Source organism: Pogoniulus pusillus, chromosome 27 (genome assembly GCF_015220805.1).
Source record: "Pogoniulus pusillus isolate bPogPus1 chromosome 27, bPogPus1.pri, whole genome shotgun sequence".
Taxonomy (NCBI): domain Eukaryota; kingdom Metazoa; phylum Chordata; class Aves; order Piciformes; family Lybiidae; genus Pogoniulus; species Pogoniulus pusillus.
In genome coordinates, this window is record NC_087290.1 from 167,265 (window position 1) to 187,733 (window position 20,469).

The following is a 20,469-nucleotide window of genomic DNA, read 5'->3' on the forward strand; positions in this document are numbered from 1 at the left end:
GAGACACTGCTCTGAACTCCTCACACTTTCATTCAGACTTAGTTGATACATACTTAATTACATGGTGCTCTGGTGCCCAGTGACAAGGGGCAATGGGCATAAAGTGGAACCCAGGAGGAGAAGAGGAGGAGCAAGTTGTTTGTTGTGAGGGTGCTGGAGGCCTGGAGCAGGCTGCCCAGAGAGGCTGTGGAGTGTCCTGGTGTGGAGAGCTTCCAAAGACCCCTGGGCATTGTGGTGCTGGGCAAGCTGCTGTGGGTGCCCTGCTGGAGCATGGGGTTGGATTGGATGATCCCCAAAGGTCTCTTCCCACCTCACCATTCTTTGGTTCTGTAGAATGACTGGAGGAGCCATTCAGCTTCGTTAGATCATCTTTCATTAGATCAGGTTGCTGCAGATACACTGCAAGATGACTCAATTGTGGAAATTGTCTGCAACAAAATTCAGCTGCTATGACCCTGAATGCTCTCTTCTCTTCTTTGCAGGCCGGGAGCCCTCTCCCAGACGACTGCCGTCAGTTTCTTATCGACTTTGCAAAATCAAATCCTGCCCAGGAGCTCAGTGGGCAAAAATCTGAACTTTTCAAAGGACTCATACAGGCATGTAAAAAACAGACCCCAAAGACAGATATAGTTGCTGGTTCTACTGTTGATCAAGCTGTGAACTCCACATTTGCTGCTTTGGTGTATCTCACTCCAGAGTTATATGAGAAGCTTCACAAATATGGTAACTCTAATATTAGACTATCTTAATAATGGCAACTTAGAGTTTGTAAAGACTTATCTTAGAGTGCAGTCTAGAAACTTTGAACCATCAGCAGTGTTTAAAAGATGTTGTGCAAAAAGCAGTCATTCCTTAGGTAGCTGGGTGAGCCTTGGCTCTGGGGAGTTTGGGGTTTGTTACTGCAGACTCTTATCTTCAGAGCTCTGTCCAAATACTAATCACAGATTCAGAGATTGCATTGGGCTGGAAGGAACCCTTAGAGGTCATCCAGTTTCAGCCCCCACTGAGTCAGCAGAGACCCTTCCAACTGGATCAGGTGGCCCAGGACCACCTCGAGTCTGACCTTGTATGTCTTCAGGGGTGGGGCCTCAACCACCTCTGTGGGCAACCTCCACTCTCATTGTGCAGAACTTCCTCCTGGTGTCCAACCTAAACGTGCCCTACTCCAGTTGCAAACCATTGTCCCTGGTCCTGTCACTCCCAGCCCTTGTCAAAACTCCCTCCCCAGCTATCCTGGAGCCCCTTCAGGCCCAGGAAGGCTGCTTTAAGGTCTCTCTGGAGCCTTCTCTTCTCCACAGTGAACAGCCCCAACTCTCCCAGCCTGTCCCCATAGCAGAGATGCTCCAGTCCTCTGATAATCACAGCTATGCATAACCATCATTAACTGTTGACTAAGCCTTCTAAAACTATACCCAAAGAGTGGTAATATCCTTGGGGTTGGAATTCAGAATGGCTTTCACTGAACAGTGATTCTTACATCATTTTCTACTCTTCTCTCTCTTCTAAGAAGCCAGCACCAAATTAGACATGTTTTGGAATGCTGGGAGTGGAGGAGGTTTGAATTACTTCCAGAAACATTATCCTGTGGAAACTAGTCCTTGGTATCCTCAAAACAGATCAATTGCTTTAGGTCATTTTTTGTTTCTTTCTAAATCATAGAATCACAGGGTGGCTTAGAGTGGAAGGGGCCTTAGCTTCTAACCTGTGTGATGTCCCTTGGAGTACAATTTGCAGGCTTTTCATTAGGTACAGTGAACAACTGTTGAACTTGCAGCATCTTCCCATTAAGCTTATTGATGTGTTTGAGGTGTTGGCTAACAAAAGTGTCTCTTGGGTTTGAAATGTTTCAGTTCAGCCTTCCACTTTCTGTCAACATTTTTGAAGCCAAACATCTTCCAATTTGAACTGTGCCATGACTGACTCTGTGATTGTTGCTTGTAGCTGTTTTATAAGCTCACAAAGCTGTTTCAGCTGGAAAAGGCCTCTAAGGTCATACAGTCCAACCAGCAACCCAGTGCCACCAAGGCCACCAAACCACGTCCCCAGGTGCCATGGCCACACAGTTCTTGACCACCTCCAGGGATGGTGCCACATCCCTGGGCAGCCTGTGTCAATCGCTGACTACTCTTGCAGCAAAGAAAATTTCTAGTACCCAACCTAAACCTCCCCTGATACAACTTGAGGCTGTTTTCTGAGTAAGATCGAAAGCTGTGGTAGCTCAGGGAAATACTGAGTGCATAATGAAGTTAACAGTTTCATCTCTTGGGCTTGCTGGGGCAGGCTAATTTCAGGACCCAAGTGCATATCTGCAGTTTGAGATGTGTACAAGTGATGTTGAAAAGAAGAAGGAAAAGAAATAAATATGAGAATGGGAAGACCCTGGAGAGAAGTGTCATTGTCAGGCCAATTGGAATGAAAACATAAGCCAGCAATGGTTGCTGCCAGCCCTGAAGCCAGCCATGTTCTGGGATGCATCCAAAGTATCCCAGGGGAGGGGATTCTGCCCCTTTGCTTTGTTGAGCTCCTATCTGTAGCACTGCCTCCAGTTAATGTGCCCCCAGTACAAGAAAGACATGGAACTGTTGGAGAGGGTCCAGAGAAAGCCACAAAGATGATTAAAGAGCTGGAGAACCTCTGCTATGGGGACAGGCAGGGAGAGTTGAGGCTGTTCAGCCTGCAGAAGAGAAGGCCAAGGAGACCTTAGAACCACTTTCCAGTTCCTGAAGGGGCTCCAAGAGAGCTGAGGAGGGACTTTGGGCAAGCGCTGGGAGTGACAGGAGGAGAGGGAACTGGGAGAGGGGAGAATGAGACTGGAGATGAGGAAGAAATTCTTTTAAGTGAGGGTGGAGAGACACTGGCAGAAGTTGCTCAGGGAGATCGTGGCTGTCTCCTCCCTGGAGATGTTCAAGACCAGGCTGGATGGCGCCTTGAGCTGGTGAGAGATGTCCCTGCCTGTGGCAGGGGGTTGTAACTGGATAATCTTTAAGGCCCCTTACAACCCAGCCCATCCTGTGATTCCATGAAACTGTTTTATCAAGTCTTTAATATTTGTGAGTTAGTCTTTAGAGTCCATTTCAGAATTTCAATGCATGCAACAAAGGGGACAGATATTGATGACTGAAGAGATCTGTAGAGCTTTGTGTTTCTACCAAACATGTCTTGATTATGCAGGGAGCAGTTTGCTTTAGTGATGCTTGTATCCACTGGGAGAGGGTTTTGTTCTTAATGGTTAATGAAATCCAGCAAGGGCAAGGTTAGAGTCTGGCATCTGAGAAAGAACATCTCTGTGGACCAGGATAGGTTGGAGAGTAGCATAGACAAAAGCAACCTGAGAGTCCTGGTGGCCAGAAAGATGCCCATGAGCCAGCAATGTGCAATTGTGTCCAAGAAGGCCAATGCCATCTTGGGGAGGATTAGAAGGGCTGTGGTGAGTAGGCTGAGAGAGGTTCTCCTATCCCTCTGTTCTGCCCTGGTGAGGCCACATCTGCAATATTGTGTCTGATTCTGGGCCCCTCTGTTCAAGAAGGACCTCAGGGAGCTACTTGACAGAGTCCAGCACAGAGCTACAAAGCTGCTGCAGGCAGTGGAACATCTCCTTTGAGGCCAGGCCAAGGGAGCTGGGGCTTGGAGCAGAGGAGTGTGAGGGCTGCCCCATTGCTGCTGGTAAAGATGTGCAGGGTAGTGTTGGGAGGATGCAGCCAGGCTTTGCACAGGGATGGCCAAGGACAGGACAAAGGTTACTGGGGGAAAGCTGGAGCAGAGGAGGTGCCATGGGAACAGAAGAAAAAACTCTGTCGCTGTGAGGGTGCTGGAGCCCTGGAGCAGGCTGCCCAGAGAGGCTGTGGAGTCTCCTCTGGACACATTCAAAACCCCGCTGGATATGTTCCTGCGTGCCCAGCTCTGGCAGGGGGTTGGACTGGATGATCTCTGGAGGTCTCTTCCAACCTGTAACATTCTGTGATTCTGTGATGATTGAGGCCTCATGTTTTGGGAAGAGCCAAGAAAGATATTCATAGCTGGACTTTGTAAATAACTCTGTGAAGCTGCAGTTTGTGTATTTAAAGCATATGACACTTGGCAAGGTTTTGTATTCCATGTTTCCCTCCTAGCCATAATTCCTAGTACTGACTAAAAGCTGAAGGGCATGCTCTAGCATAGCGGTAGTTAAATAGCCCAGCTGTTGAAAATGGAGCTCTAAATAAGCAAGACCCTTCTTTTTCTTCTTTCCAGTCAACAGTGGAGGCAAGGTGCCTTTGAGTGATGACTTTGCACAAGTGTATTCCCTGGCTGATTCCATTAGAATCTGGATGGTAAGATCACTCCGGAGGGTGGCTAATTCCTGGCATTTCCCTGAGTATTTCCCAATGTAAAGGTCAGGAGTAGAGCAGAGCCATGCTTTTGTGTCTCAAGGATTCCAAGTCAAGCGTTTTCGCTTAGGAAGAAGATAAACTCACCCCTAGGCTATGAGCATCACCATTTCAATGCACGTTTCCACTGCTCTACTTCCCAGCCCCACATTTGTCATCAGGAGTATTTGGGCCTGAATTTGTCTCTAAATCAGTTGACTTTGTGTTATTTTTCAACAAGAAAGTGTATGGTTAACTAGGAAGATTCTTTGATAGTAGGAGTTCTTCTGAGGTGTAGCACAGGAATCAATCTGTCTTGGAGCCCCCGCTCAGAAAGGCAGTGCTAAGGAGAACAGGAAGGAGTTGCTGCTTCGAGCAAGGGACTGGCTTCAGCTCCGAGTATTCCGCATGAGATTTCCCTTGAAACAAGCCTTGTGCCAAGAGCTGGTGTCAGCAGCTCACAGCCTGGTGAGAAGTTGCTGTGCCGTCCCCTGCAGCCATAGAGACCCAAAGCTCTCTGACATTTCCCCAGCCTGCAGGAGATTGTGAATGTCACAACCAGGAGGCCGTTAGGAACAGCTAATTCCATCTGTTAGGATGGTGTCTGTGACACCTTTCGCTACTCCTGTGCCCCCTTCACATGTGGGCTTGTCAAATGAACTGTTCTAGTATCTTGTGTCCTACTCACTCCTCTTTCCTGCCTGCAAGAACTCCTGGCAGCTTGATGCTGCAGGGATGCAGGGACTGCAGGTGAATGGTTGGATGAGTGACTGCCCTGTGCCCGCTGCAGTGTGGAGGATGTTTGCATCTTGCAGTCTCTTCTGGTTACAGAACATGGAGCTTTGGGAGAAGCTTAGCTCATGGCTGATTCTCTGTCTTCTCCTGAACAGTGGGAGTACAGGGGAAGCCTTCTTTTTCTTGGAGGGCTGTTGCACATACAGCCACAGGAGGAGGGGTCTCAGCCTGCAAACCTTGAGCATCTTGGTGTGAGGCTGTGGGATCTGCTATGATAGTTCAGGTCCTGTACTTTTGACTCCTGGGTGTTTTGTCCTGCACTGGGGTATGGTGCATGCTGTCATCTCTTCTGAGATTAAATTCCTTTAGTGCCTTGCAGCCTTCAGAGATATAAAGGTCAGGCAGATTTTAACTATTTTAACATCCTGTCTGCAGCTGGAAATGAAGCAGAAGTCGCTGATAGGCAGAGGCAATGACACTGAGGAGAAGCAGAATGCAGAAGCAAGTGAGATGAACCCAGAAACTCTTGGTAAGTGTCTTTCCCAATGGATAAGCATCCCATGTATCTTAGTAAAGCATGAGCTTGTAAATGCTACCCATAGTATTTGCTGTAAAGGTAATTTAGCTGCTGAGGTCCTGCTCAACATCAAAGTGGCATTTAAGTATGAAGCTGCCTGTGAGAGAGCGATGTGCATTGTGTCTGACAGGGCCAATGGTATCCTGGGGTGCAGTATGAATGTGCCCACAGGTCAAGGTTGGTTTTCTGGCCTCTCTCCTCTGCCCTGGTGAGGGCTCTTCTGGAGTATTGGATCCATTTCTGGGATCTCCAGTTCAAGAGAGACAGGGAACTACTGGATTGAGTCCAGTGGAGCCTTCAAGAATGATTAAGAAAATAGAGCATCTCTCTTGTGAGGAAAGAATGAGCAATCTGGGGCTGGTTAGCCTGGAGAGGAGCCACCCCTGGAAGTGTTCAGGAAAAGACTGGATGAGGCACTTAGTGCCATGGTCTGGTTGACTGGATAGGGCTGGGTGATAGGTTGGACTGGATGAGCTTGAAGGTCTCTTCCAAACTGATTTATTCTGTGAACAGTGTTTATAATACATTACGGGTGGGTGCCAAGAGGCTGGGGCTAGTCTCTTTTCACTGATAACCAAGGATGGGACAAGGGGCAGTGGGCACAAACTGGAACCCAGGAGGTTCCACTTGAAGAGGAGGAGAAAGTTGTTTGTTGTGAGGGTGCTGGAGGCCTGGAGCAGGCTGCCCAGAGAGGTTGTGGAGTGTTGTGTGGAGAGCTTCCAAAGACCCCTGGGCATTGTGCTGCTGGGCAAGGTGCTGTGTGTGCCCTGCTTGAGCAGGGGGTTGGACTGGATGATCCCCAGAGGTCCCTTCCCACCTCACCATGCTGGGATTGAGTGTGATTAAGAGTTAGAGCAGTGTACAGTTCATGAACTATCTGGGACTGTGGTCTGCTCCTTGCAGAAGTAGTACATAAGAAACTGCTGCAGGGAACCACCTCTCCTTGGGTCACCTGTTTCTGAACTGGCTTTATTTTTGTAGATGTTTTTGTTACAGCACTTAACTAATGTTGGAATAGCAGCTGACTGCTCTTAGAATAAAATATGTTCTCACTGCCTGCTGTGTGCTTTCTGTGGCTCAGATTTAGCATTTGGGAATCCAGAATTCAGTAACTGATGGTTTCAATGATCTATGGAGTAGGGAAACCAGGGCATTTTAGATGACTTAGCTCAGAAGAAAGAGGAGAAATCCCTTCCTTCCTAAGCAGAACCTTGCAAGTTTTGTGTTCCATTGTCATCATTTAAACTCTTCCAATTTTTGTGTTGCAGCAAAAGTTTGCATGCAGAAGAGCCTTTTGTTGCTGAATTTTTTGCCTGTAAGAGCAAAGATGAAAGACTCTGCCCCAGACAGTTTGGAAGCCCAAGGTGTGGATGACTTCCCAAAGGATGTCAGTGAGAAGTGCCAAAGAAAAGCGTCCCTTGAGGATACGGACTTCCAGGCAGCACACTCAGTGTCTTGCAATGGAGGCAGTCATCCTGCCTCAAAAGAGGGGAGCCAAAAGACATGCTCTGACATGAAGGTAAAACAGGCTTCAGACCCCCTCCCAACAGAATGTGTTCATAGCAAGCCTGTAGAGCATGCAGCTTCACAGCAAGAAGATGTGGCATCACCTCCTTCCACCCCCACACGAAAATCTCAGCTCAGCCGTGGAAGACTGAGGCTGCTGTCCTTCAGATCCATGGAGGAGCCCAGATCTCTGCCCACTGTGAAGGAGAAATATCCTATTTTGAAAAGCATCCTGGACTTCATTAAGGATCAGTCCCTCTCACATGAAAGGTGAGAAAATTGAAAATCATTTAGATGGGAAAGGACCTTACAACATCTCCCAACAGCACAGGTTGCTCAAGGCTTCATCCAGCCTGGCCTGGTGTTCAACCTCCAGGGAGCAGAAATCCACAGCCTCCCTGGGCACCTGTGCCAGTGTCCCTCCACCCTCACTTCAGATAATTTCTTCCTCCTCTCCTGTCTCAATCTCCCTTCTCCCAGCTCAAAGCCATTGTCCCTCCTCTTGTCACTCCTAGCCCTTCCCCAAAATTCCTCCCCATCTCTTCTGGAGCCCCTTCAGGTGCTGGAAGGCTGCTCTGAGGTCTCCTTGGAGCCTTCTCTTCTCTAGGCTAAACAGCCCTAAGTATCCCAGCCTGTCCCCACAGCAGAGGTTCTCTAGCCCTTTAATCTTCTTTGGGGCCTCCTCTGGACCGTCTCCAACAGCTCCATATCCTTGTGTTGGGAGCTCCAGAGCTGGACACTCTACTGCAGGTGAGATCTCACAAGAGCAGAGAGGGAGCATTTCCTCACTCCTGCTGGTCACCGTGCTTTGGATGCAGCCTAGGACACAATTAAAATATAGATATCTGCCTTCAGCCATTTTAAGGTGGAATAAAACAACTTTCAGCTGCAAATTGGCAATGAAGTAATTTCTGTACATCTGTAGTTGTCAGGTTTATGTATCAGCCTTCAGTTACATCTGTGTGGGTTGTAGACTGATTCACTTCTATCACACAAAGCTTCAGAATGTGAAAAACATTTCCTTGCCTGGTTCTTGTCTTGCTTCTTGAGATCTATTTGCAGAGGCATTTTGCTGCTTCTCTCCAAACAACCACGGCATGGTCTAGCAAACTGGAAATCCGTGGTACCAAATGCAGAGTTCTCACCAATCTGTACTAGGCTCTGCAGCCTGGGCTGTGAGAGAAGTGGTGCATACTGCTGGAGTGCATTTCTCATTGCAGGTGTAATAAACCACTGTGAAATAGAGCTGAAATACAGATAACAAACTCTTGTTGAACCACTCAAGTAATTCTGTAATTGTGATTTGTTTGGGTTATTTTAAACACTGTGAAGTCCTCAAAGATGTTTTTTTGTTGTGGTTTTTTTCCTCTCAGTGTTTTAAAGGTTCTTGCTTTGAGAAAATCCCAAGGGCAGAGCATTCTGGAAGTGCTCAAGACAACCCGCCGGTGCCTAGACTCACTGGGCCAGCCCCACTGTTTCCACCCTCCCTGTGTGCTTTTCCTTCTGGAGCTTCTTGCCTGTCAGAAAGATTTTACAAAGTGAGTAATGATTTAGATAAATCTCAGCAGTGTGATTTCATGTGTTAGGCTTGTGTTCCTCTAGGCATGGGTACTGCAGACAGCAGGAAGTTTGGGTTTCAGTCATAGACTCACAGACTGCATTGGGTGAGAAGGGACCTTTTAAAGGCCATCTAGTCCATGTCCCACTTCTCAGGGCAACCTGGGCCAGGCTGTCCCCACCCTCAGTGTCAAACATTTCTCCCTTCTACCTACTCTAAAATCTCTCTCTTTGAGTTCAAGCCATCACCCCTTGTCCTGTCACGACAGGCCCTTCTCAAAAGTCTTTCTCTAACTTTCTTACAGACCCCCCATGGATTACAAAAATACAACCTGAGGGTTCTTTTTTTAGGCTGCTATGCATTCATTTAACAATAAGTATTAATGATTTACTGCTGTCCATGGCAGGGGTGTCATGCAGTTGAATCACAGTGTGGATACCTACAAACACCTTTACAGTTCAACGGGCAACTCAGAGAGCCTTCAGTTAATGCTTTCATTTAAGTTGCTGTCTAATTCTAGATTGGTTTATTTCTTGTCCACTAAAGTTGTGGTGGTCTAACCCTTTGACTTGTCACTCCTCCTTTAGCATTACATCCTGGGAACTTTTGTGATCCACAGGATCAGGCACTGGTTGTGCCTGGCAAAGTCCTTTCAGCTCATCCAGTCCAACCATTCTCTAACTCTCTGCCCAAGGCTGCTGCTAGCACCATGGTCTCAGCACACATCTCTGCCTCTTTGAAACCTTTCCCACAGTGTGTTTAAGTAAATCTAATCCCTGTCTGGCAGAAAAGCTACCTCCAAACCTGGTGCATGTCCCACCTTGTTGATCAAGTGTTCGCTCATTCATGACTCTTCCCACTTCTGGCTGTGCTCCTTGCGCTAGACAGCACTGCTGTGGGAGCTACATTGCGCTCATGCACCAAAGCCTGGAGCGATGGATGTGCAGGCACAGCTCTGCAGTACAGTTGGCAGTGTAACCATGTAGAGGCCCATGCCAAGAGGTAGGTACCAATCACATGCATCTGCAGTTGTTCTAAGGAAGGATTTTGATGTGTGGCTAGAAAGCTGCATCTCAAAGCAGGAGCTACTCCATGCTGCTCTGGTTTGTGAATTTAGGTCTGATTAGGTCCTGTCTGAACTCTGCGGGCTTCCTTCTCACTTGCCAAGAGGTTTTTATGGTCATCTTACTTGATTTCATTTAAGGTTTTGTTAAGAATTTGTGAAGCACTTTTATTACTTGAAGGAATGTTCTAGCATCAGTGCCATGGGAATATTCTCTTTGCCTGTTTTGGTTTAATTTCTGACCCCTGATCAAGGATTATTTTCCTGTCAGAATTTCAGGCTGCATTTTAAACACATCCTGCCCACCTGTGGGGAGTGTTCCAGAGATTCTTTCGCCTGTTCAACATGCACAATTCGTGCTACTGACAAGTGTGGCAGTGAATTATGGACCACTAAACCTGAGTCTTTCATTTCTAGCTACTTTGGCAACTTGGAAGGCTGTGGGGCTGAGCTACACAAAGAGATTCGAGAGTCCTACTACCAGCTGGTTTTGTTCCTAGTGAACTCTGTGAAGGGATTCAGTGCTATAAATGACAGGTACAGTGCACTGCTTGCTTGACATCCATGAGATTCTTCCTCCCTGTTCTTCTCCTCTTCCCATGTCGTTCATTACTTACTGTGTAATCATTGTGACTCTGCTTTACATTGTTGACAGGACTAAGTAAACAATCTTGATCTTGGGATGAAAAAATGCCAAGTTGATGTGTTACTGCCATGCAGGAAAGCAAAAGGCTTTTATTAGTGTTAAAACCTTGACTGGCTGCATTTTGCTGTTGCTGTTCTGCCATTGCATTGTTTCTGAAGCTTAGCAGTAAAACACAAGATCACATAAACACAGAGCAGGAGCAGAGAGTCCTTTAGGTTCACAAAGCCCTTTAAACTCATCCAGTCTAACCATTATCTTAATTCTGCCAAGGCTGGGGCTAACCCATGGCCCTCAGCACCACATCTCTGCCTCTTTGAAATACCTCCAGGGATGGGGATCCAGCCACCACCCTGGGCAGCCTGTGCCCGGGCTTTGAGAACCCTTTCAGTGAAGAAGGTTCTTCTAATGGTCCAACCTAAACCTGCCCTGGAGCAGCTTGAGGCTCTTTCCTCTCATCCTATTCCTTGTTCTTTGGGAGCAGAGCCCAACCCCCACCAGCCTCTTCTCAGGGAGCTATAGAGAACAATGAGGTCTCCCTCAGCTTACTCTTCTCCAGCCTCACCACCCCAGCTCCCTCAGCTGCTCCTCCCCAGCCCTGTTCTCCATAACCCTTCCCCAGCTTTGTTGCCTTCTCAGGACCTGCTCCACGCCCTCAGTGTCCTTCTTGGTTGTGGCCTCACCAGTGCTGAACACAGGGGGAAAACCACGTCCCCCAGTCCTGCTGGCCAGACTATAGCAAATCCAGGGCTGGAGGCAGTTTGCTTTCCTTGACCACCTAAGTGATAGGTTGCAAATGTCTCCATGGAGCCACTTGCTAGTAGGGAGAGACCAGCCCTCACCTGGCTCCAGCATCCTTTCAGGGAGCTGTAGAGAGCAGTGAGAACTTCTCTCAGCCTCCTTTTTCTCCAAAATTAAAACCCCAGTCTCCTCAGCTGCTCCTCACCAGACCAGTTCTCCAGATACTGCAAACCTATTGTGAAATGCTTTGGCAATAGTAATGCCACAATAAATACCAGAACCCTGCAGCCATGACTTCATGTCAGTGCTCACATTTTGCTACTGCTGTGGTTTGAGGTGCTGGGATTTATAGCCTTGTGTCCTAAAGAAAGAAGAATTTTGAGATTCTAATGTCTGTTTCCCTGAATCCTGATAATAACTTTTAAAGTCCTTTATCCAGTTTCAACAGAGCATGACAGAGATTCCTAAGAGAATGAGAAAATGTGCTGCAGAGAAGAGACAGCCTCTTTCTGGTACTCAGGCTGCAGCAGAGCCTCTTGCTGGTGCTCAGGCTGTAGCACAAGCTCTCATCAAGATTGTGCTTAAGCAGAAGGTAACAGAGGATCTACAGAGGATAAAGCTTCCTTTCAGATTGGTTTGGATGATCTTCCCAAATGTTGCAAGTTTAGGCATCCATAAACCTGAGTTTCTGCCACATAGTTAAAGCAATGCAGAGCAGAGCCTGGGAATGAGTGCACAGTGTCTGTCCCTTCTTCCCCAGATGTGTTATTTCTATCCTACCTTAGAACTGTCACATTTTATTGTCTTGTGTTTTTCTTTAGATCTCTACTTCCAGCCTTATCATGTGTGCAGACAGCTCTCCTTCACCTCTTGGATATGAGTTGGGAACCCAATGATCTTTCCTTCTTTGTTGAGATTCAGCTACCACATCTTCTCATGGCCACATCACAAGAGAACATAAGTATTCACGACAGTGTCATCTGGTGAGTAAGTAGAGTGCAGCTTTCACATGGTGCTGGCTCTTAGTAGCACTTTTCACCAAGAAGGGCTCCTGAGCTTTGTGCTGAAACAAGCAGTAGAAGCACTACTAACAAGGGTGACCTAATTCTGACCAAATCCAAGGGTTTCATTGAAGTGTTTGCTTTTTGTTTCAGCATTACCAGTGCAAAAAGTTATTGGAATTGTGTCTTTAACTTGATATTTGCTGGGCCACCTCACTTGTGCAGCAGTGGAGCAGAAAGCAGATAATGCTGTTCCTTGGCCGGATAAATACCAAACGTCTCTAACACCTGCACAGTGCAGGTTTGGAGTGGTTGTACTTCTTACACATCACAAAATGGCTCAGGTTGGGAGGGACCTCAGGGATCATCTACTGCAGCCTCCCTGCCATTGGCAAGGACACCTCTCACCTAGACTTTGTTGCCCACGACCTCATCCAACCTGGGCTTGAACACCTCCAGGGAGGAGGCAGCTACAACCACTCTGGTCAGCTCATTCCAGAGTCTCACCACCCTCATATTGAAGAACTTCTTCCTCACCTCCAGTCTAACCCTTCCTCCCTTAGCTTCAAACCATTCCCTCCTTGTCCTGTTTCTAGCCTCGCTATAGGCTCCCTTCAGGTATTGAAATGCTCATCAATCAAAAATCTTTTAAAATGTCCAATCTGCTCTGCTAATAAAGCAGCTTTGGAAGTGGAGATTTCCCTGCTTTTGCATTCTGATCCCCATGTGTTACAGAGTCAATGAGCAGGTGTACTTGTGGTCATTTGTTAGCCAAGCCAACTGGAGTCCCACACTTCTGGTTTTATAAACATATTGCAGCACTTTGTTCTGTAAAAAAAACAACAGGAAGAGTATCCCAAATTGCATTGAAGAGAAGCCTGAGTGCATTCAAACTTCATTTTGAGCTTGTTTTTCTTTTAGTCAGTGGAGTGAAGAAGATGAAATTGCTGACTACAAGCAAAACTGTGAGTGGATGGATGAATGTCAGGATGTGATGTTTGAGACCTGGTATGAAAAGATAGCTCAAGCTGACCCAGAAAAGCAGAGAAAGGTGAATTCATGATTTGCTTTTTTATCTGCAAAAGGGGCAAATAAGGCTTCTGAAGGTGTACAAAGAGAGAAAGCAATCTGGCTTTGACTGGTTTGTCCTGGCTCCCTGCAGACCTTCAGAAGCCTGAAATGCTGAAAAGTTCCTTTTCGTCCAGGGGAAATGTTCTGCTTTGTGTCTAAAAAGAACTTTTCCAGTGTGGGAAGGCAGTGGGTGAGGTGGGCTATGTCTGTGGCTGCAGATGCACATGTTTGTGGCTCGTTACTGTGACCTGCTGAATGTGGACATCTCCTGCGATGGCTGCGACGAGATTGCGCCTTGGCACCGCTACCGCTGCCTGCAGTGCAACGACATGGACCTGTGCAAAACTTGTTTCCTAGGTAAGAATCACTTAAAAAAACTCTCCAAACCTTCTGTTTAAAGGCAGAAGAGATTATCTTTCAAATTAGACATCTACATAAAGTGAAATACTTGCTTCTGGGTGTTTTGGAAATGCTGATTTTCCATTCTGAACACGCACCGGAAAATAAGAAAGGTCCTCAGTCAAAGCAGATTGAGAGGGAAGTCTGAACACATTTCTTTACAGGTGGGGTTAAACCTGAAGGCCACGAGGATGACCATGAAATGGTTAACATGGAGTATGCCTGTGACCACTGCCAAGGAGTTATCATAGGTCGGAGAATGAACTGCAACGTGTGTGATGACTTCGACCTTTGCTATGGATGCTACTCTGCAAAGAAGTACTCTGACAGGTACTAAAGGGAGAGTTTGTGCCCTGTTACCCTTGGCAAGAAAGGAATGGCAGCTGAATCAAACCAGCCACACTCATGTTCAGCTGGGAGGGCTATAGAGGAGAGTTGCCAACCCTGACTGGTAGAAGGAACAGACAGTGGTGTGGGTAGCCAGCGTGGGCTTCGGAAAAGGAAGACTTTGGCACCGGAGTTCTTAGACAATACATTTCTAATTCAGGAGCTCTCCTGACAGTTCAGGTTGTGTTAGATGAGCACTGCTGAAGTCACAGAGTTATGGAATCGTTTGGGTTGGAAGAGATCCTTAGCATTGAGTCCAGCCATTAAAGCAGCACTAAACCTCAGCACCACATCTCCCTCCATGGCTTTGAAACCCCTCCAGGGATGGACTAGGACTCCATCACTGCCCTGGGCAGCCTGGGCCAGGCCTTGAAAAAACTGTAGAAGAAAAAATTGTTTGTCATGTTTAACCTAAGCTTCCCCTGCGGCAACTTGAGGCCATTTCCTCCAGTCCGCTCAGGTCAGTTTGCAGCACTCAAAGGTCCCCATTTTGAACCTCTGGGCTGTGCTGGGTTCACCTTGTTTCTTGTGAGGGTCTCTCTGTTCCTCAGTGCATTGGTTAGCAAGAGAGTGGCTGTAGTTCAGGGCCGTCTCTCGCTGTCTTCCAGCCACCTGCCCACCCACAGCATCACAGTGTACCCCATGGTGACCATCCGCATCAGCGACCGGCAGCGCCTCATCCAGCCCTATCTCCACAACTACTCCTGGCTGCTCTTTGCAGCTCTCACCCTCTACACTGCGGATCTGGCCAGCGGGGAGGAAGCAGAGGGAGAGAAGCTTGATGCACAGCTCCTCAGTCATGCCAGAGTCCTGCAGCATCAGTGCATACAGCTCATTGGAGATTGCCTGATGAAAGCACAGCATGGAAAAGGTGAGTCAGCTCCTCCCTCCCTAAAACATTGGTTTGAGCCAGGGTCAGAAGTGCCTAGGATTGCTCCCTGTGAAATTTCCAAAGGAAAGAGGAAGCTGCTGTGTTTTCACTGTTTATGGAGAGAGTTGATGCAGAACAAGTGGTGCTCAGGGTCGCTAGAACATGAGAAAGGGGTTCTGAGACAATGAATCTTCTGCTTACATAAATATGGAAGACAGCTTGGCAGCTCATAGGTGGTTGGGTCTTTTTCCACCTTGGGTGTTGTAAAGGGTTCAGTCAGTACAGCTTCGTGTCCTGTTACTAACATGTTGCTGACACCTGAAGGACACAAATAAGTTGGTAGGAAATGTTGAGTGTTTTGTTCTGCACCTACTGGCAGGAATTCTTTATTCTCTATCACAGCAAAGGTGAAATTTCTGGGGATGATGTCTGTCTGTCTGGAAAGGAGGACAGGCTAAGGGAGGTGTGGTTGTCCAGTCTGGAAGGCTCTAGGGAGACCTGACAGAGGCCTTCTAGTACCTAATGGGGGCTACAAGAAGGCTGCAAAGGGACTGTTCCCAAAGGCCTGCAGGGACAGGGTGAGGGCAGTGGTTTGAAATGAGAGCAGAGGAGATTGAGATTGGATGTGAGGAACAAGTTCTGCGCCATGAAGGTGCTGGAACACTGCAACAGCTTGCCCAGGGAGGTAGCTGAGAACCCATCCCTGGAGATCATCAAGGTCAGGCTGGACAAGGCTCTGAGCAAGCTGCTGTAGTGGAGGATGTCCCTGCTGAGTGCAGGGGAGTTGAGATGCATGGCCTTTGAAGGTCACTTTCCATCCAACCCATTCAGTGATTTCTGTGAACCCTACAGAGGAAGGGCTGGTATAACAGAGACCTGTATTGAATGAATCAAAAACTGTAGACTCAACGTCCAGTCCTTTCACTGCTAGTTTTTTTGAGCAGCTCAAAGAGACCTGAAATGACACTGTCACCAAATTCATTGGCATCCTCATTACTTCATCAGTTTGGTTTATGTTTAACTGGTCAGAAGGTTAAAAGCTAAGACAAATTTCATTTACTTTTAATAATTTACACTTCTGGAAGGTGTCTCTAACTCTTTGTTCAGACTTCTGGTGGTAGCTTTGCAGAGTGGGAAATGTTAGTGGTATGTAATGGAACTGCAGAATTAAGTGAACATGAAAGGGGGACATCAGCAAGTTTGCAGATGCCACCAAGCTGTGTGGTGTGGTTGACAGGCTAGAGGGAAGGGATCCATCCAGAGGGTCCTGCAGCTGGATGGGGACAATCTCAAGCACAAATCCAGGCTGGGCAAGGAGTCGCTCAAGAGCAGCCTGGAGGAGAAGGCCTTGGGGGTGTCAGTTGGTGACAAACTTCCCAGGAGACAGCACTGGCCGCTGGCAGCCCAGAGCCAGCTGGATGCTGACTGTATCCAAAGCAGGGAGAGCAGCAGCACAGAGAGGGGATTCTGCCCCTCTGCTCTGCTGAGACCTCACCTGCAGCACTGCCTCCAACTTGGCGGCCCCCAGCACATGGAGCAGCTGGAGTTGGGTCCGCAGGAGACCGTGAATGTGGTGAGAGGAGCTGGAGCACCTTCCCTGCAGGGACAGGCTGGGAGAGTTGGGCTGTTCATTGCAGAGTGGAGAAGGCTCCAGGGAGACCTCAGAGCAGCCTTCCAGTGCCTGAAGGGGCTCCAGGAGAGCTGGGGAGGGACTTGTGACAGGAGGAGGGACAATGGCTCTGAGCTGGGAAAGGGGACAGTGAGACTGGAGAGGAGGAAGAAATTCTTTGAAGTGAGGGTGGAGAGACTTCCACCAGGTCTTTCCTGGTTGCCTAGGGAGATTGTGGCTGCCCCCTCCCTGGAGGTGTTCAAGATCAGGTTGGGTGAGGCCCGTGCTGGTGGGAGGAGTCCCTGCCCATGGCAGGGGGTTGGAACTGGATGGTGTTTGATGTCCTTTCCAACCCAACTCATTCCATGAATCTGCAAATCTTTTGCTGGAGTTGATACTCAGGAGTGTGAGGGAAGTTTTCAGTTATCTTGTCAAACATTCTAGTTCTGCTTTTTGCCTGTCTTGCCACACCACAGCTCACCTGCTTTTATGACTCTCTTACTTCCAGGTGTGAAGAATTTAGCTCTCCTCTGCATGCTACCAGAAAGTGAATCTTTCTCTGACAGTGACACTGTTTCAGTCAGTCCTCCCACAGATGCTGTTCCAAAAAGTCCTGCTGGTGATAAAGCAGTGAAGGGAAGAGAGGAGAAACCCAGCACAGGCTCTTTGCTCTGTTGCAGTGTAAGTGCTGGTATCTGCAGGACCCCTGCTGACTGTGAGTGACCTACAGGGCTTCACAGCCTGTTCTGAACATGGAGCTGAGAGAGCAGAGAGTGATTCTGTTCTCCCAAGTGACCAGCAACAGGATGAGGGGAAATAGGATTAAGTTGTGCCTGGAGGAGGTTTAGCTTGGATGTTAGGAACAGTTTTCTTTCCTGCAAGAGTAGTCAGGCATTGAAACAGGCTGCCCAGAGAGGCTGTGGAGTCCCTATCCCTGGAGGTGTTCAAGAAGCTGTAATGTGCTGCTTCATGACAGTTTAGTGGTCATGGTGGCTGGGTTTTGGCTGGACTCGATGGTATAAATTTATTTTCTAACCTTCATGATTCTGTGCTGAGTTAATTTGTAAGTAAAACTTGGGAGGCAAGGGAGCAGGTGTTGGTTGGTTGGTTCATGTTTTATATCCAGCTGATCAAAGACTTTATGTGCTTACAGGCAACTGTTGCACAAAAACTTTGAAGGAAGGAGCAAGAATGATCTTTTTTTTTATCTGAAAGTCCTGTGATTTGCCCTGGTTGTTGGCACTTTTTAGGTAGAAAAGGAGTTTCCTGCAGTGTATAAAGCTGTTCCACAGAGACAGCAGCAAAGTAGAAAAATCCATTTCACTGTGTACAAGTTTGAGACGTGCACAGAGCAAGAAGTTAAACCATTAAAAGGTTCTGATAGGAAGCTGTGAAGATTCCAGGTCTGGAAGTTTTCATAATTGGGTTGGATGAGGTCTTAGGTAACCTAGGCTGGTGGGAGTTGTCCCTGCCCGTGGCAGGGGGCTGGAACTGGATGAGCTTTGAGGTCCCTTCCAACCCAAGTCATTCTGTGCTTCTGTGCTGTTGGTGTCAGTGTGTTTGTCCAGTGCAGATGAGTGGCTGCTGCTTTCCATGATGACTTCTGCACAAATTCAGTTTTGTTTTAATCCTTTTTGCCTGTGTTCTATTTTTAGGGAAGAGGAGACACGTACAATGAAATCCAGTCTCCTGCAGGAGATAAAGTAGAAAAACAAGGAAGTGAAAGCAAAGCTGTCCTTGCAAAGAAAGCTGCTCTGAGCCAAGAGTCAGTCAATGCTGCAAAGGATATTGCTCTTCCAACAGGTACAAGTCATTTCTCATTTTCCCTGTCACATAAATAGCCACTGACATGCAAAGCAAACAGCTGTGATGTTTTTCTCCTAACTCATTTTTGCCCTTCTGCAAGTGTTGCAAATGAGCTCCTTGCTCTGCTTTGTAACATCCTGCATAGGTACTGCTTTGAACAGCTGCCGCCTTGTAGTTGATTTGAGATATTCTACGAATGGGAGTGGAATCCCCTGTGGGGACATGCTGGGAGAGTTGGGGCTGTTCATTGTAGGGGAGGGAAGGCTCCAGGGAGACCTTAGAGCAGCCTTCCAGTGCCTGAGGGGGCTCCAGGAATGCTGGAGAGGGACTTTGGACAAGCGCTGGCAGTGACAGGAGGAGGGGAATGGTTGTGAGCTGGGAGAGGGGAAATTGAGTCTGGAGATGAGGAAGAAATTCGTTAAAGTGAGGATGAGGAGGCAATGGCACAGGCTGCCCAGGGAGGTTGTGGCTGCCCTCTCCCTGTGTTCAAGGCCAGGTTGGATGAGGCCTTGAGCAACCTGGGCTAGTGAGAGGTGTCCTTGTCTGTGGCAGGTGGGGTGGAACTGGGTACGCTTTAAGGTCCCTTCCAACTCAAACCATTCTGTGAGTTCCTCTGAGGGATATCCATGGGTGGAGATTGATTCCTGCTGGTCTAACACAATACCTTTTGTTCTTACCTGCTTGGAACCAGAAACTAATCTAGTACTGTAGGAATTACTATGGTGAAAAGGATCTGTCACATGCTCTTTCCTTTCTGTTTTCATGAGAGCTCTAAATCTCTTTATCCACTGTTAGTCTTTTATAAAGACTTGCTGTCACTTGTTTCTTTTCTCTTCAATGGCACATGGGAGATTTTCTTCTTCTGTTTGATTTTCTAAAGCAGATGACTGCCTCTCGGAGGGTTCCACCCAGAAGGAAGCTGAGAAGCTTTTGCTTCCTAGCCAAGAACAAGTTTTTGCTGAGTGCTCTCAGAAGAGGATCCTGGGACTGCTGGCAGCTATGTTACCACCTTTCAAATCAGTTAGTTCATCTTACCTTCAGTCTGAGTTACTCTCCAGGTGTCACAGATAACATGAATGAGATCCATAGCCAGTTAAATGTGGGAGATGAGTTCTTGTTGCTTGCAGGTTATACAGAGAGAGTTGGAATGTCTTCAGACATTTCACATGGCTGGGGAATGTGAGGGCTTGTTCCTGGGCAGAGGGAGAGGGAAGACAGGTTGGATTTTTCTGTGAAGCAGTCTTTCTGAACTGTTCTATACCTGCAAAGTGTAAATCATCAGCTAGGGTTTGGGTGACGTCAGCTTAATAGGTCAAAAGCTGCAGCAGGAGCCTGGGCTCTCCTTCCTTTGGTTCCACTAGGACAGGAACTGTGGTGTGTGCTTGGGGTTGGACTATTCTTGGTCGTCTTGCCCTGCCTTAGAGATTGTTCTTTTTCTATAGGGCTCTACCATGTCTCTGATCAACCTGGAGCAGATACTTCCACTGATGTTCCAGGTGGTCATCTCAAATGCTGGCCACCTAAACGAAACTTACCACTTAACCCTGGGACTGCTGGGCCAGCTCATCCTGCGCCTGAGGCCTGCAGAAGTGGATGCTGCAGTGGCTAAAGTCCTCTCTGCCAAACATAATCTGTTTGCTGCAGGAGATGGATCTACAGTGCCAGAGGGCTGGAAGACAACTCACCTTTTGTTCAGCCTGGGAGCTGTGTGTTTGGACAGGTACTGCTTCAGTTCAAACTCCCTAGCTCTTCTCTGCTGACTAGCACTCTCTTTCATGTTTGCCCCATGCACAGACACACTTTGATAGAAAGGTGGTTCAACCTTTACCTTGATCATGCTCTGCAGCCCTTGTCACAGAATCTCTTAGCCTTCCAAAAGAAGGCTGCCTGTTGAAGAGTGGCTTCACTTCTGTGCTTACCTCTAGAGCATGTTATGGTGGAGGAAGTTTGGAAAAGTGGAGGGAAGCCAGCCTAGAGTCCTGTGTTTCTGATGTGCCAGGAATTCTCTCCCATTGGGCTCCATATCTCTTGTGTAAGGGCAAAGAAGGAAAGTGTGTCCCCTGCTAATCAGTGCTGAGTTCTGCAGCTAGATCTCTTCTGGATGAGTAACAGAGAGAGTTTTGTGTGGTAAAATTGTCCTGGAAATAGCAAGGAGG

General features: G+C 47.7%; 1 protein-coding gene across 1 annotated transcript in view; it reads left to right on the forward strand.

The window, feature by feature from the left end:
- The window catches only part of ZZEF1 (zinc finger ZZ-type and EF-hand domain containing 1), an 85,727-nt gene that overhangs the window by 38,862 nt on the left and 26,396 nt on the right, over positions 1-20,469 (forward strand). Inside the window, 15 exon segments of the mRNA XM_064166785.1 lie at positions 483-723; positions 4,231-4,310; positions 5,517-5,610; positions 6,927-7,434; positions 8,538-8,702; positions 10,203-10,322; positions 11,991-12,152; positions 13,092-13,221; positions 13,460-13,598; positions 13,805-13,970; positions 14,636-14,898; positions 17,016-17,188; positions 18,163-18,310; positions 19,194-19,333; positions 19,756-20,033. Coding sequence (XP_064022855.1) covers positions 483-723; positions 4,231-4,310; positions 5,517-5,610; positions 6,927-7,434; positions 8,538-8,702; positions 10,203-10,322; positions 11,991-12,152; positions 13,092-13,221; positions 13,460-13,598; positions 13,805-13,970; positions 14,636-14,898; positions 17,016-17,188; positions 18,163-18,310; positions 19,194-19,333; positions 19,756-20,033 — 2,807 coding nt within the window.